Source organism: Manacus candei, unplaced genomic scaffold (genome assembly GCF_025592945.1).
Source record: "Manacus candei isolate 608988 ecotype Guabito, Panama unplaced genomic scaffold, ASM2559294v1 h1tg000041l, whole genome shotgun sequence".
Taxonomy (NCBI): Eukaryota; Metazoa; Chordata; class Aves; order Passeriformes; family Pipridae; genus Manacus; species Manacus candei.
This window is the reverse complement of record NW_026138089.1, coordinates 1043521-1061491: the sequence shown is the minus strand read 5'-3', so window position 1 is coordinate 1061491 and position 17971 is coordinate 1043521. Positions and strand designations below refer to the sequence as shown.

The 17971-nt window shown below is 36.6% G+C and overlaps 1 protein-coding gene across 2 annotated transcripts in view; it reads left to right on the top strand.

Annotated features, from left to right (window-relative positions):
• The window catches only part of IL1RAPL1 (interleukin 1 receptor accessory protein like 1), a 690660-nt gene that overhangs the window by 652925 nt on the left and 19764 nt on the right, over positions 1-17971 (top strand). For both annotated transcript variants that reach the window (XM_051795105.1, XM_051795106.1), the window contains 2 exons: positions 5757-5889; positions 8410-8555. In XM_051795105.1, coding sequence (XP_051651065.1) covers positions 5757-5889; positions 8410-8555 — 279 coding nt within the window. The remainder of the gene's footprint in view (positions 1-5756; positions 5890-8409; positions 8556-17971) is intronic.

The following is a 17971-nucleotide window of genomic DNA, read 5'->3' as shown; positions in this document are numbered from 1 at the left end:
GTAATCACATTCAGGACTTTGTATGATGCTTGCATGATAATACTTAGTGGAATGATTACACCCAGCCCTTTCAAACCTACATCTACTGAATTCAGAACAGAGGGAATTTGCAGATTGTGTCTTTACAATCGTATGGATACCAGACCTGATTGTTTGCCAAAGACTTCAAAACCTACCACTCAGTGATGGGGCTTAATTTTACCAGAGATTAGCTCTCAGGTTGCAGTTATATTTCAGAAAATAGCATTTTGATTTGCCTTGTTTTTTTTTTTTTTAATTCATCCTGATCTGCTGTATGAAACACGCAGCGAGACAGTTACGTTATGGGAAGAGAGTACAAGATATCAAGATGCAAAAATATGTATGTAAACTGGAGGGTGGCATAGCAGTAGGTGATGCTTTTTGCAGGTAAGGAAGGAATCAAGAGGAATCTCTACAGTTCAGCCTGCTCTGAGAGAATACTCACGGATCTTGAGCATATGAGCATATGATCATATGATCAAGGCACGTGGTTGAAAACTATATGGTACCTCATTTTCCTTTGTTATTTTCTTTTTCTTAATCACATTTGCATGAAGGCTATCAACAACTATTGAACTGTTTTAGGATACAAGACTTCTCTGAAAACCAGAGCAGCTTCTACTTACCTGCCTTCTGGGCTTGGCAGCGACATCGGCAAAGCAAAAGGGTAATTGACTTTGTGAGGAATAGGTGCTGATCTGTCACACATAGAAAGTTAACGGCTTTCACAACCCTCCACTTGAAAGACTAATATTTTGTCAGTATTTTTTTCTCAAATGTGAATGGAAAGAATTGTATTTAACTCCTGTGTGAGAGATTTTGATTGTGTCTGTCTTGCCCTTTTGTAATCTTTAGATGTTACTATTCCAAATAAATGGTATAGGTATTTCATATACATAAGTTTTACAAATGGCTTACTTTGCACAGTAAAATAAAGTCCCACATTTCAGTGCACTTTACATTTCCACTCTTTTGGCCCTCAATATTTCTAGATATTGAGCATGGTTCTAAAACACTTCTGTAATATGTCTTGGGGGATTCTTCTGAAAAGAAGTTGCAGAATATGTCTGATTATTGTCATTTCTTCCAAGAAAAATGGTTGTACTTCACTGAAGAATCTGTCAAATCAAAGCCAGAAAGGATGCTATCGTGGTGTATGTTAACTTGTATGACTAATGTTGCAAGTGCAATTTAGATGACATTTCACCGACCACAAAACATTCACTATTTGCTAATTACAACTAGCAGGTTCTTAGCAGGCTGATATTTTTAATTAAAACTTATACACTAGGATTTGACTTAGTTTGGGTTTTTTTTTAAACAATGTTTGGAAGTTGGACAGTGCCCTCTGCTGGACTTAGGCTCCCATAGCTGTAGTTTGCAAAGTGCCCCAAATGTTGTCAATTAGTGAAAATGAACACAAAGTCAGTGTTGCTCTGCAGAAGGGATTTGCTGGTTTCGAGGAAGTATACTTTGTTTTAGTCCCTTCTTGCATTCTGCTCTACGTGGAAGCATACTGTGCAACAAAAATTGGTCTCATTTTAGATGGCAAAGAACTTTTGACTAATTTAGTTTGAACCCTGTTGGCTAGGACTGACAGTGAGACTTTATCACAGTGAGCAGCAGGAACATGTAGTGCTAGGTATTCCAATTTTTGAAAAAATAAACTCAATACAGTAAGAGCATATTCATCTTCAGAAATAGGGGTGATGAAGAAATATGCAGTTGAACTTACTTTTTCGTCTTTAAGACTTACATGTCTTTATTGCATTATTTCGCAGTTTAAGAAGTTATACTGAGAAGTCAAAAGTGTAATTTTTCTTTTTATCCCTTCTTTAAGGTATTTGGATTTTTTTTTTTTTTTTGAAGGGTGGTTATAAAAATAGCAACACTACCAGTTTCTCTTAATAATTCTAATCTCATGCCTTTGGACTTTCCCAGGGTCCATTAAACAAAAAACAAACAAACAAACAAACCCCAAAAACAAAAGTAAAAAAAAACAAAACCACAAAAAAAAACCCCAGACAAAACAAAAACAAAATCAAACTCAAAAACCAAACAAAAAAACCCCATGACAAACAAAAACCCAAGAACAAACAAAACCAAAACAAAGCCATTTACCCAGGATGTAACTTTAATTTGCAATGTCTCATAGCAAAAGAGACAGAGAGAGATGAATTTCCCTAGTAACTTAATTGAAAATGTTTAGTGAATTTACAATATGAATTTAAAATCCTTCAAAGATAGACTATAAAACTGTAATAATTCAGCATTTACAGGAAAATCGAAATTAGTAGCATTGAAAGCATTACATATCCATTCATGAAACTTTTATGGGTTTTAAATTGCTTCTCTAGTTTTTCTCAGCACAGAAAACACATGGAGGGAAATAGCTGCATAGGGTTAGCTGCGAGTGATTTCTATTAATTGATCAGCAAGTTGTTTTATACATTAGCTTAAAGACGATACAAAGCAGCTCTTGTGTTTATTATGTGTTGCATGTTTTCTAAAAATCTGCAGACTTCTTAAAAAGCAGATTGCCCGTGCAGAGCAGCTGTTCTGTGTCAAAATATGCATCATCTCTCTGCTCACTTCAGAGGTGCACTTCTAGGGAAAAATGCAGCCCATCCTCCAGCACACACTCACTCACTCACTCACTCTCATGACAGCAGCTCTGGAGTAGAGATGAAGATGTGCTCCCAGAATACTCTGTCCACTCATAATATTGCCCTTCTGTCAGCCTTTATTTACATATGCCTGCAGCTGTGAACCTCTTTGCTTCACCAAGTGAGCTCCATGCCCTCTGCAAGGAGCTGTGAGCTCTGAAGTGACAGACCTCCACATTAATGGTCACAGTTGGTCATTAGCTTTTCACTGTATCTTTCGTGATGTCCTGTTAATGAACTCCCCGCTGGCTTGTTGTGAAGATTGGTCAAGGTAAACAGTACTGGTAATTTATAGCTGAACCCCCGGCAGGCAAACAGCCTCCACTGAGTAACTGCAATCAACACAGTACTACTAAGTGGCAACACGTTCTTCCTAATTTATTTCTCAGTTGTAACTATTTCATGTTGAAAGGAAGCTTTGGATTCTATGTCGAAAAATGTGTTTACATATTTTATTTGGGGGTGAGAGGAATTTCTTTAAGAATTTAATAAGGAAAACAGCCTTTTTATTTTTGGCATATTTTTACCCTTCACAGAGCATGTTTTCTTAAAAAACACATTATGCACATGAAATTCACCTCTAAAAGGCTCAGAAGCCCTCTCAGTTACAAAAATTAGCTCTCAGGTGGTCCCTGTTAGATGCAGGAGCCTGGAGAGCTCTAATGGTTCAGCACCTGTGGTGTCTAATCTCTGTGAATCATGGATAAATTGGCCAGAAGTTACAGACCCTCTAGCTGTGATCTTGCTAGCTCTTAAAAGCTATAAAGTTTCAGCCGGGTCCTGGCTTGGTAGGAAAGCTCTGGAAAAAGCCCAAGAAGTGGCAGTGATGCATTAGGTAGCACTCTTCTCTTTAAGACTGGTAGATAGTGTCATAGGGGTTATCCAGTTATCACAGGATCCTACCTTGGCTTTAGATGGGCAGGTACCTTTCCCCATTTCAAGAGTGAACAGATTCCACAGTGGCCAAGACTTTAAGGTTTTATATTTTCATTTTCACTAGTTCAAGTATCATAATTTTGATGCAAAGCAAACAAAAATAAAAGGTGGTATATATATCTGCAATGAAACTGCCATATGAAACTGGCTTTGCATGTCCTGGGCAAGAAAATTTATCATGTTCTATTACAGGTTTTCGTGCACTTGACGCGGATTAAGCGGTGTCCCGATGATCATCTCATTTCCTGCAAATGGCTTCAAGATTGTAAAAATCTTTCCCCCCAGTGCTTCCAAATGGCACTTCTTGAGCTGTGTAGAGATTAAGTAGTTGAGTTTCCAGAAAGGTGTCCAGACCATTGCTCCCTGACGTGTGGAAATAGGAGCTATGGTTGTCTCTAGAAAGACAGTTTTTGCCTTCTCATTGAAGTTACTCACCTTACATTTGGTAACTTTGCTCTAAATTATATGAGATTATAAAAATTTCTCATTACTCAGAGATTCTATTTCATACTCTTTGATTACAAAAGAGATCCTTCTCTCCATCCTGGTTTCAAGTACTGGGATACTTCTGTTTCCTTAGCAGGCACTGCTGACAAAGCATGCGGCTCCAAACAAAACTTTGTGAAATTACTAAAAGCAACCAAGTTCTTAAACAGCTTGTGAAAGCAGCACAGATGGTACTTGCTTGATGTTGCCCATCTTGAACACAAACATTTAATTCTGCACCTTTTATGGTGTGGATGTGAGAGTTCGAGACAGAGGAGTCATATGCTTTTACAGAAAACCATAAATCATTTCATATAAACAAGACATATATTTAATAATTGCTCATCTTGTTATGTAGCATCCTGCATTTGTTTCCATGCTAAAAAGTAAATAAGATGTTCAAATATTAATGTCATATGTTTGAGAAGGACCAGGTCCTGACCCAAAAGAGTGTATTTTTAAGGAAATTCATTGAACCCAGATGGACTTACGGCCTCTTGATGCAGAATGAAGTAGTGCTAACAATGTTTTATTCTTATTTTTTGTCCAGGAGCTATGGACAGTGAGCTTTAAAATCCTAAAATCAAAAACTGAAAGTGTAAATGAAATATGAATTTGGTCTCAGCAGTAATACAAACTCCATGAAAATACGCTTCGTGGGGGGTGTGTGGGGTGGAAAACACTCCTTAAATCACACTTCCTTAAATGGCTGTGTATTATCCACTAAAAAAATGCATACAGCAGTTTAGAAGAGATGATGCATGTTGAGACAAATATCTTTACAGCACTGAATGGGAAATCTTTAACTATGTGTCTGTCCTCTCGTTTTATCCAATCTTAATGACACACAAAATGTGTGCAAAGTACTGTTTCGATCTCTGTATGTGCTCTGGATGAACCCCGAAGCCAAGTGATGTAAACATAATGTAAGGCACAATGAAAATAAACCAAAGTGAAGCCATATTACATTTTTAAATTTTCACTATAATGATTAAATCAGTAACACTGTACATATATAGAATTTCTGCTCCTTGCTGCATGTACCTAATGTTTATCCCCATTCTTAATGTGAGACACGTCCCACAATGTACAGAATGAGTTTGCATGTGCATTTTTTCAAGTGTCAGTGTTTAATACCTTCCTACTAAGATAGCTTAGCAGTGAGCACACATCTTTCTACTGGATATCCCTTGGGAATGGTACTCTACAGGAATATACCAGCCTTTCTGCAGAAACCATTGCAAAGCTGAACTAACACAATATGATTGCAGGTCTATTTTACCTAACCTTTATCTTTTTCAGAGGAAACATGGAAATGTTTTGTTAAGACTTAACAAACATAACTTTTGTTAAGCTAAATCATGGTTAAGCTAGGTCCTTTAGGAAAAAACATAATCTTTGATTTCCTTACCAAAAAAGAAAACTCAGTGAAAGAATAATAAAAAACATCCTGTTCTTATGTATAATTTTATTTTTATTGTATTTATTTTCAGAAACTGTATTGAACCTAGTATCAAGACAAGTAGATACTTTTGAAAATTTTCTACTAATATAGTTTTTTAATCAATTAAAGCAATTGACTCAAAAATGAAACTTATTTTTTTACAGATTTTGAAATAACATATTTTCTTACATTCTTTGTAACAGGTGGTTCTGCTAATCTAACCTGCCGAGCTTTCTTTGGATATAGTGGAGATGTCAGTCCTTTGATCTACTGGATGAAAGGGGAGAAGTTCATTGAAGATTTAGATGATAGTCGAGTCTGGGAAAGTGACATTAGGTAAAAGAAAAAGCTTTTTTTTTTTTTTTTTTCTTTTTTACTCTATATTTTTGTGATACTTAATGTAATACTTTTTATCACAGACTAACTCAGGAGTACTTTGGGTCTGATCCCTTTTTGCAACATCCATATTTTATCTTTTCGTCTCCACAAGTAGAGAATAGAAAAATGCACTACTCAGCCAGATCTGATATTAGAGAGCTGCAAAAGCAGAATAGCTACCCAAAAAGTGTTGTAGTGTTGACCAACTGGAATTTACAGTGGCTTTTTCAAACTGTGACAGTCCACAATAAAAACCATTAAGACACTTAGTAAGATGAAATAAAGAAAAATAAATACATCAAGAAAAACAGCTCAAAAAGGCATTTTCAAACATAGAGCCTTAAAGAAATGCTGAAGTCTGACTTCCCTTTTGGAATATTTTGATTTATTTTCTTCGTGAAAAAAACTTGATTTTTCAGGGATGTTATCTGGCCTGTGAGAGCCAAGCATCCTGTTATGTGGGCTGCTTGTGTCTGCTGAAATACTGCCATTTGTGTCTTGTACTTCTACTGCTCCTGGAAGTGCTACCTCATTTGGAAATTAAGGAAAAAAGTGGGTTTGTGTTGAGAATTGCATACTTGACATGACATACCAACTCCTATCCAATATGAAGCATCTGCTCCGATCTGAAGGGATTCCTTTTTCATTTATAATTCTGTATGTGTGTATATCACTGAGTTTATCATGGATAAACCCAGAAATAAAGGCACATCTAAATATGCATGTCATGGTTTAACCTTAGATAGCAACTAAGCATCACACAGCAGCTCACTCACTCCCCTCTTATCCCCCTCGCGTGGGGAGAAGAATCAGAATAAAAGTAAAGCTTGTGGGTTGAGATAAGAACAGTTTAAAAATTGAGACAAAATAAAGGATTATAATAATATCAATAATATTAATTGTAATAATAAACATATATTACTAATAATAATTGTAATGAAAATGAGAGAAAGAGGAATAAAACCCAAAAAAGACAATATAATTGCTTACCACCCACTGATCAATGCCCAGCCTGTCCCCAGGTAGTGATCCACGGCTCCTGGTCAACTACTTCCAGTTCATATACTGGGCATGGCATCCTATTGTATGGAATAACCCTTTTCCCAATTCTGGTCACTTGTCCTGGCTATGTTCCCTCAAAACTTTTTTGTGCATCTGCTCACTGGCAGAGCGTGATACTGTGAAAAGTCCTTGACTTAGGGTAAGCACTGCTCAGCAAGAACTAAAACATTGGTGTGTAATCAACATTATTCTCATACTGAATTCAAAACAATACGCTGTACCAGCTACTGAGAAAAAAGCTAACTCTATCCCAGAAAACTGAGACAGTGCATTACAAAGGAAACTAAGAAATCATGGATGTGTTATCTATAGTGATTGTCTATAAGAGAACAAAATTAGCCTATTTTACTTCACTTCTTACATGGATATTTACAGTGTCAACAAAAGACATGAAGTCAGGCTCAGTTTCAGCTTAACATTGGACTTCTTCAGTATAACCAAAGTAACAGAAACATTCCCTTTAACAAAATCAAGAAGACCACCTTGATATTCAAGGTCATCATTACCAGATATAGGCAAAATGGAAACACATTTCACCCCTGTGTATTTCGAGGTCAAGACCGATACACTAAATGGCATGTGACACTCAGATCAGATATTTTGCATCTAAAGCTTTTCCCAAGCCCTTCTGCCAGTGACTTGGCTTTCTGATGACTAACAAAAAGGTGAAAAGAACTCTGTTACAACTTTCTTGTTTTGTGGAGGGAGGAGCAGAAAGGCTGGTTTCCACTTCTTACATCAGGCGTGATATGAGGGAGCAGCCTGGAATAATTTGTCATTTGCTTTCTTGAGTTCCTAAAACCACTGACGGTCTTGCTAAGAAGGAAAGATAGTAATGTGAAGACAGGTGGAGTCTTACACAGGAAGTCTTTTATTTACCATCTGTATGAACTAGAGGCATCTGGCATACCAGTTCTTTCTACTGTTTTATAATACATAATCAAATCTTATACTGCATTCTAGAAATAATCTCTCAGACCATGGCACGAACATATTATTTCTGAGTGGCACATTGAAAAGCCTCAGAAAAAGCACAAATACTGTGTTTGGCCCAGACTCCTAGTGTGACTCTAAACCCCAAAACAACAGTTTTCCCTTTTCTTTCTTCTCACGTTCCAAGACTTCATGGATCAGGGTCTCCATCAGAGTGTGCAATGATATATTATCAGTGTGCATATCATTTTGCTTAAAGAAGACAATGAACTGAAGCTCTCATTAACATTTACAGAACCAATCCTCCTCATTAGAAGTGAGGAAGAAAAGGGCATGACAAAATTTGATTAAGATTGCATCAAACCATAACCAAGTTTGAAGCCAGGGAGCTGTAGGTTGTAAGCAGCATTATTATGTCATGGTTATCCAGTGCTCCACTATGACACAAGTGGAATAGTAGTGATGGTTGGTTTTTTTTCTCAGGGTTCTCAAGGAACATCTCGGGGAGCAGGAGGTTTCCATCTCATTGATTCTTGACTCTGTTGAAGAGGCAGACCTGGGCAATTATTCATGCTACGTCGAGAATGGAAATGGGCGCCGACATGCCAGCATTCTTCTACACAAAAGGGGTAAATATGCAGCTTTTCTCCATGAAATGGTAAAATGTAGGGGAGATCCATTTTTTACAGAGCTTCTTTCTGATGCAAGCATGAATTTTGGCTTCCTGAGAACCAATAGTCAATTATTATTTTCCCCTAGGAATTTGTACAGTTTGAAAAACAAAACAGAAAGGATGTTGTTAATTATGGATGCCACTGGAAAAAATACAGTAATACCTTTTAATTATATCTCTATAAAAGATGCATTTAATAATTCCTTAGTTTTGAACTTAATAAAGGCTCAATAGAGAAAAATAGTAGGAAACAACAGCTAATACAACTGCAATAATTTTCTGTAAGAAATAAAATCAATTATTTGAAAAACCAACAAAAATACATTCCACTTCTATCAGAAATGCCACCTAAACCCCATGCCAGGAGAGTTCCTTCATTGCCTAACTGTGGACATTTTCCTTCTAACACTTTTGTTTAACATCAACATTTCTGAAGTGAAACATCACGGCAGAAACTTCTGAAGACCTTCCTGTTTCTCCTCACCACTCACATCCCATGATTCCACCCTGCCTAATAGCCACAGCCATCTCCCACAGAGATGATTACAGAGAGATGGAGAATCTCTTGCAAATCAAGGCTCCCAGACCCATTTTGTCCACTTTACCTCTCAGAGGGTGCTCCACATGCCTGGGATTGACACTCCCCACCCTCAAGCGGCATCCCGCTGGCCTAAGAGAACAAAGAATGAGCAGGAGCAGTGTGTGCACTTTGGTGTCATTACTGTGCTTTTTTTAGATTGCTTGTAAAGGTGAGCAAACCAGGTTCTTATTGTGGTGCTGAAGTACTTTTGGCATCTCAGTTTATATCAGAGCAGTGATGTCTTCCCTAAATTTACTTTCGTAGCATGCAAAGGCTGTCTAAGTTTAGAAGGAAACTATAAATCAAGATAGTGTGACCAAATTATTTAAACATATTATGTACCTCCAATTAATTGAATAGAACTAATTTGTAGCCATTTTTCTGAACTCATCATTTTCTTGAATTCACTTGCCACATTTTCTTGAATTCATTGAGATAAGAAACTAATATATTAAGTAATTGAACCTCAACAATATACCAGTTACTAGTCATATATTCCTCGTTCAGAGACATTTGAACCTGGAGCAAGATCTTAACCCAAAACACCACTGACATCCAATGGCTTGTCCTTAATAATTAAATTAGTTGATGAGACACCAAAAATAAAGAATTTTTAAGGCTTAATTACTTGAAAGGCTTTTAAAGGCTTTAAATTACTTTAAAACCAATACTTAATTGACATGATGAATCCTTATTTTCTCTTCCATACAAGCAGTGTCTGCAACACTGACAACACATACTTCTTTTCTGTTCTGTGACCACCAGATTTTTAATCTAACAGTGTAGGCATGAATTTTGAAAGAGTCTGCTTTCCTTGTTTCCTTTTTTGTAGAACTCAGTAAGTCAAACACACCACAGTATGTGCCCTCATGATGACATACTTCAGAGGAAATAATCTCAATATTTAATTGCCCTTATGAATAGTAAAATGATAAAAACAGCAAAAAACCTCCCCAAAATATTTTTTTCCTCTTTAAGTAAAGCTGAATCTGAAATTGATTTGGAAGCACAGTTTGTTGTGCCCTCAAAAAACAAAATGTACCTGATACAAGCCTTCTACACACTTTGCATGTTGACAACTGTTTCAGTGAAATGATAAATTAAGCATGACAGATAAAAATTTGAGCTAGTCTCTGAGGTCTCCTAGGAAGAGAAGCTTTACACTTCTTGCTTAGTCTTCTGTATATCACCATGACAACCTTTCGGTTTAGGTTTCCTTGTTTAGATCCACATTTAGTCTCTGCTAGGAATGAGTTAGCTGTTTATTAATTTCTGATTATTTGGCTGACTTAGAACAATTGAGACCTAACAATTAGGAAAATTTGCTTCCTGAACACTAAGATATTTGCAGAGTATTAGTTTTGGCTGGTTTTCTAGTTAGTGATCTTTTTTTACCAGCAGTATAAGTCAACAAAGGTGCTGAATCTGGAATGTTCACTGCATACCTGAAAAAGAAATTATAATCCTTCTTAAACTTCCTCTGTGGAACATTATCACCAGGATCAGAAGGGACAGCAAAGCAGAAAACTCTGCTACTGAACAAAAAGCATTCCTGGGAAAAGAGGTATTTAGGGCTAAACGCTGCAGTGGGGATTCAGGTACAAAGTTTAAGCCTTTCAAACACCCTTGCAACTGCTGCTTCAACCTGGTCAGTATAGTCTCTGTAAACTTAAAAGTCCAGGGGGAGATTTTAGAAATACCTACAATTAACAGGCCCTGAAAGGGCAAGAAGTCCAGAGTCTAACTCACTAGCAAAACCCTGGATGCATCTTCCTTAATCTTCCCACTCGTCAGCCCAGCAGGAACACACACTCTCCTCACAGAAACCACAAGCAGGATCCATCAAATGGTGGTCCCTATCACAAACCAGTGCCTGGCACATTCAGACGGAGAGAGGGGGCTTCTGCTCTTTCCCTGACATGGTACTGGAATGGATAGCCAGAGCCTCTCCTTTCCCGAAATCAATTAACTTCAGAAAGAGAGCAGAACATAACGCCCCCAACTCCAACACCACTTGTGCAGGAAAAGTGAACCTCGTTCAGCATCCGGCACCGGGAGAAGGCTGGGACGCCTCGTATCTCCCTCTAGTGTGAACATCGGTGCTCTGCATCTCGGGGAGCTGAGCCCTTATTTTCTCCTGAGCTTCTTTTGCTTTCTGATGCAAGTAGAGAAAGCCTATGATCTATGTTTTTCTGATGCCAGCTAACCATTTTTAGACTCCTAAATTTCCTCAGATGCTGTGCATAGGGAGCATTTAACTCGAAGCTAAAGGCAGTAGAGCATTTTAAGCATGACAATGACAATGCTGTTTCCTTTTCTCGTTCATTCCTACAAAATTTGTCCAATAGATAATCAGAAAAAGAGAGGGATCAGAACTCAGGAGATTTAACTCTCATTCCTTTCCTCCAGCTTTTGACCAAATCCGTTTCACCTTTACAGTAATCAAGTTTTTTTCTCTTTTGTCTAAGAAAAATAAATCTACTTGTTATAATCTAAGGCTGATTTTGTTACTTACTGGTGATAGCTACCATCGATCATCTGTAGCAGTTCAGGCTAATCTTCATCCAGGTAGGGGAACCTTCTAGAAATTAATTTTTAGAGTGATACTGACAGCAGCTAAGCACAAATTTATTAATAACAGACCACATATTGAAAATAAGATGTGGTGGATCACACACTATAATTCTATTTTTTTCCATTTGTTTTTCAATTAAAGAAGAAAAGCCCATAGTCTATCAATGTAGTAGATAAAAATGTAATGCATAAGGAAAAAGAATGCTCTTCTGCATTTTTATATATTGACAAGTATGTCTTTCATGCTGGATCACTGTCCTCGTAGTCTCATTTAATCACAGAGTGTGTTGTAAATACAGAATATTATCTAATTATGTGATTATTTTCTGGAAATTCTTCTCTGCATGTCTGCAAGCAGAACTCTAAAGCAAAATAATGTCAAATATTATTTTGTCATTATTCTTGAAATAGTATTGATATTATTTTAAAAGCTTAGTAATATACCTGTATTTTTCCTGGGACAGACACCAGAACTAAGAGCAGGTAACATACTTTTATACATTTTTTTCAAAGAATCTACTACTATTTCTTCCCATTTTCACAGTATTATCTGATTTCCTATCCAGGGCTTCTTTTATATTTTGATTTGTTTTCCCCTCTCATAGGTGTTCTCAATGGACATATATGGATTTTGTTGACTATGAGTTAATGAAGAATAGTTAAAATCAGGGGTTTTTTTCCTATCAGGACAAAAAACCCCATATTTTCACTGATACATATTGTTTAGATAAAGAGATTTAATCTGAAATTGCCCATGAGAATATACATTTGAAAAATATAGAAGTTAATATTTCCTAGATGGAATGTGTATTGAGGAAACAAGTAGGTAGACATACTTTAAACTCACCACTTATTAGTGCATAAACATATTAATATTTCCTGTACAATATAATGGTAAATTCAGAATAGAAAGTAATTCTGAGTTCTCTGGTTATTAATGATACTGAATTACTGACAAGCACCTTAAATTACAGTGTCATTCACGTAATAGTGTAAATCTGGTTTATTACTTAAAGACCTGAATGTGCTAAGTTTTTGATCTCATGAGCATTTTCAATCACTAGGACATGATTTCACACAGTGATGAGTGACAAGACTTAAAAGAGAAATGAAACTGGTTCTTTTCTAACCTCTACAAAGAAACTGCAGGTGTTATTTCTCACTTTCCACAAGGCTTTACAATGCTGCTGAAATTTCTGCATAGAAACTCAACACGTGAAATATGAGAGCAGTGAGCCTTATATTTCAGCTTCTGTTACTTGGTCCTAATTACTTGACCATTGCAGCAAACCTCAATGGAAGCAGAACTGTTGTAGAGCTCTGATCCACTTGGTCAGTTAAACCTTACACATGTATATCTTCCAGTGTATAAAGCATTCAGTTTTCATTCTACACTGCGGGAAAAGCTTTTCTGAGATCCTCAACGGCTTTTAGAATTGGAATTGAAATTGGGTTGGACTTGATGGAAATTGATTTTTCATCCACCTATGTCCATTGAAGAAGTCTTTGGGTTGTCACTGTGCTCAGCAGTGCAAAGGTTTGTTCACTCAAGAGGTTCATGACATAGGACCAAAAGCCAAATATCAGCTCCCTTCTGTCCCAAATCTAACCAAAAGTGACTGTTCTTTCTACACTCAGTCTCATCTAAAATCAGTCAAGGAAGAAGAATACTAGAGACCTCTGCCTGACAGAAACTCTTCATAAGACCATTGTCTTAATCAGTAAGGTTTTCCTCATCTCATAGAAAATTGTACTAAGACAATTCCAGTAAGAAGGTTAGTAAGATTACTCAGCACGTTCCTAAATCTAACTTTCCTCTGACGAATCTTACTTCTGACAATCTGTCAAACAAGTTGGTTTGTTTAACAGATTCCTTTTTAAAACAACTTCTGTACCACATTTATCACAGTTCTTCTCTTTATGTAACTTCTAAGTGCAATTCTAACCTTGATTGGCAAGGACAAAAATATTTTAGAATAAAATGTCACAAATTGTTCCCATAACCCATGCAGAGCTAAATTATTCATTAATGCTATCCTCAGAAAAAAATGTAAACAGTATGTTTTACAATCTTACATCCTTGGAACTCAGTAGTCAATTTTTTCCCCACATTTTTAGCAGCTCCAAGCTTTTTACATTAATTTCTTTCAGAAGATCTAAAAAAAGTAATTGTGTGGGCTCTCTGACTTCTGTAGTGCAATAAGCAAATAGAAGCTCTTTTAATCAGGAAGGTTTTAAGTCATACACAATTTATTAATTCTGGGAGACTAACCAGAGATTACTGCAGTTCCACACCATGACACTTCTTTCCTTCAACCTATGTTATAAACTGCCTTTAAAATGCAGTGTTATGTATTTAAATGTAGTAAACTTCATTTTACTTTCAACTGTATTTTTTCCAACCTTATCCTCTTTTGAGCTAACATACTGTTGGAGATAATCAGTGTAATTATTCTCCTGCTGGGAACAGGTATCCTGCACTTCTCAGAAGAAATAAAAATGTCATCAGTAAGAATATACTTCTATTATAACAATTTACCGACTCTCTTCTAATAACACTGGAAATCCAACAGCAGCAAGGCTCAGATATCCTGCCTGCCATACTAACAAAGAGCTTAACAAGACCCCTGTCTTGCATTTGCACACATATATGCGTATGTATATATAATCCCAAACCTGACCAACTCTTTTTCATACACAAATCAGGAATATACATTATTTATTGATATAAAAAAATAATACAAGATAACTAGGTCTCAATAGCTCTAATAAATAAAATGAAACTACTGCATTGAAAACCGTATTGAAAACCACAACTAAATTTAGCTAGCTTCAGTGAACTCTGCAGACATCTACAGGCACACATAGCCTATACTGGCAGAAGGTATATACTTTGTGCTAAGAAATGATTTCATAATCAAGCTAATGAATAGCCCAAGTCTGTTTCTACTGTTATCAGAACTATTATTGTCCTACAATATCCATCTGTAACTATTCACAACAGTACTCATAAGGCCATCCAGGTACCCTAAGCACAAACAGATTTTGTTTGGCAATTTGAAACAAACAAAAATCCTAAAAAGTAGTGACTAGATTTTATATATATGCAGTATGCATATTGGATATGCATACGATGTATAAAGCTGTGTTTCCATATGCTCAGCTTTGGGAAGGTAATTTGTTTTACAGCAATGCCATAATGAATACTGTACTAAAAAGGAGAAAAAAAAAAAAAAGAAAAGGAAAAAATGCACATACTTCTCCATTTTAAAGCTGTATTTGTTTCTTTGTTACTAACCTAAATTCTGCTTAGTCTTTACTGCTGATGTCTGAAATGACACTCAGTCAAGTATTCCTGTGTTAGCCACCTTCCTTCTTTAGAAGAAACACACCCATTCATAACCAAAGTTGTATGTAACAACACATCAGTCCCTGCTCCCCTTCCAAATTATATTATCTCTACATTTCCTTTAATAATTGAAGTCTATGAAAGTATATCTAAACAAACTGAAAATTGCCTCTAACCAAAGCATATCTCTGTGAGTTAAATCATCAAAGACAAGCAGAGAACAGAAATCAGTTTAGGCCACAAAGTTGCAACAATTTATTTATGTGCTAACCTGAAACTGTGTTAATAGTCCCGTTGACTTCAGAGGAATTACTTATAGTCCATGAAGTTGAGCAATCTGTGTAAGTGATTGCAAAATTGAAACCTTAGATAGACTGTAATTGGATTTTGAAAAAGGCTCGGAAACCGAATGCACAGCTATAAATCACATGTCCTTGAACAAGGAGTTATATATCACAAAAAAAAAAAAAAAAAAAAAAAAGAATGTTTGAAATATAATTATTTTTCTTAGTAGCTCAGCTGTGAGGACTAATTAATGAATAAAATTAATTTCAAATTATCACAGATTATATAATGTAAAGTCCCTGAAGCATGTCATATATAAGTCAAAAGATATGAATCTTTGACAGACAATTTTATTTACTTTCTTGTTACAACTCCAGCTACAGTAAGTGAATTACCTGCATGACCCAGGGAAAGAAAGTTTATCAAATATTAGAGCCAGGTGAAGACCAAAGATATATATTACAAATGTGCCAAATAATTATAAAAGTATAAAATGAGTGCATTTATTTATTACCAGTTATGTCATGCTAGATATTTGGAGAGGACACGTGCTTTGTTTTAATTAGCTGTCTTTTTCACTGGGTTCCTTGGGCAAAGCCTCCTGCTAAGGGTAAATAATGTAGCCATTGGTCAAAATGCTTGTAACAAATCTTGTTTTAAATTGAAGCTATTTATTCAGAAAACAATCTACTACTACTGCAGTAATCAATGTGTTTTCCCTTGGAGTAGAACTGCTCCTGTGCTACTGGAGGACTACTGTTAATTGCCTGTAACTAAATGATTGCTGTGCTTCTGGATGTAACTTTCTGGCAACTCGTTTTTTAACAGAATGTCTGTCCCCCTAAGGGTTAACCAAGTAATTTTCCTCTACTTTTTTCTGTGTTCAGTCTCACCTACTTAAGGAGGACCAGGTCTATAATTTGAGCAACACAACATAGAGGCTAAATTTTCATTTTTTGTCTCTCCCTTCTGATGTGGAATTGTGCTGAAATTGAATATTTTTAATATGTAGCCACTACAGCAAACTTGAATTTTAGCAGGAAAACCAGATCACACTTGAAAGGGAGTATATTCCTGCTGCAGCAACTGGATGCTCAAATCAGAATGAAAAAGGCAGAATAAAACAGCAGAAAAAAATGTTATTGTGAAGGTAACCATATGTTCTAACCTTGCTGTACGCTTAATTCAGCTTTAACAGTCACTATATCACTGCTGAAATTGTTGAGATACACATCACCAACACCCCTAGCGTTCACAGAGCACCTTTCAGGAATAACCTCTCCTAGGAAGAAACCAGAGCACCTTCCCCAATTCACACTGGTAAAACCAAGGCAAAGAAATGTGAAATGGTTTCAGTCACCTGAGGGGCCAACAGCAGAGGCAAGACTGAGCATTCTGCTTCTCACACCTTGAGTTCAGCTCATCATGGGGTAACACTGTTCCCAAAAACCCTGTGGCAGATTAGAGCCAGCAAGTGGGCCCTTAGGGCACGGTTTAGCATCCTGCAGAAACACAAACTCAAGGCCTGAAAACAATCAACTTAGCATGACACTGTGCTCAGGACAATCCATCCTGCCTTCCACAGTGCTGCAGAGATGTAGCTGTTCCACTTCCAGCACTTTGGGGGTTGGCTCAGGCATCTGCAGGGCTGGGTGTAAGGATGCAGCAGTCTGCTGGGCTAACCACTGCCCTCTCTGCCTCTAAACCCCGACAAACAGCACCCAAGACAGGGAACAAACATGAGCTGAAAGATGTTGTCCAGCACAGAGGAAAAAAATAGCTTGCTATGTTAGATCAATAGACCATGAAACCTACATTGCAAAAAAATCTGTTTAAGAAAGAATCACTTCATCCTTGTCCTCAGAAGCAATCACAATGGGCTCAGCAGCAGCACGTGAAAAGGTAATTGCTAGTACGTTTCAGGCTGAGTTAGAGAATTTTGTTGTTTGCTTTGATTGCCTAATTAAGGACAGCTTTGTGTGGCTTCACATAAATTTTACTGAAGGAAGCATATAGGCATAATCTTATTTTATGGGGGAAAAGATAACTAAGAGGACTGATGGCAAAAGTGATGCAGTGCATTAGTCTGATTTCATGCACAGTGACAGACAGCAGATGACTACTGGCAGTTATTTTTTTTTTTCATCTAATCTCAAAATCATTAGTTTAGGAAAAACTTCCCTTTTCCAGTTGTAAAGTTTTTCTTTCCCTTTAATGAGTCATAACAGCAGGCATATAAATAGAGAATTTTGTGCCTGGGAACCTGATATATTAAAGCCTTTCTTCTAGTTACCATTGAACAGCTGCATCACCTGTAGTACAAAATGATAAACAGAGTATAGTAAGTCAGTGCAGAGTAATTTCCATTTCCATTTATATTCTAAAATATTGTATTACTTGTCTATGCAAACAATTTTTTATGGGTGTTTTTAATAACATTCCCCTCTCTGGACCAGAAAAGTATTGAAGTCTGAAATAACCATGTCAGTCTTAAAAATATCTAACACAAAGGAGTTTCCAGCACAGTTTTGGAGAGAATGACATGGAATATAAATGCCTTTTTATTTTATTTTATTACATTTTT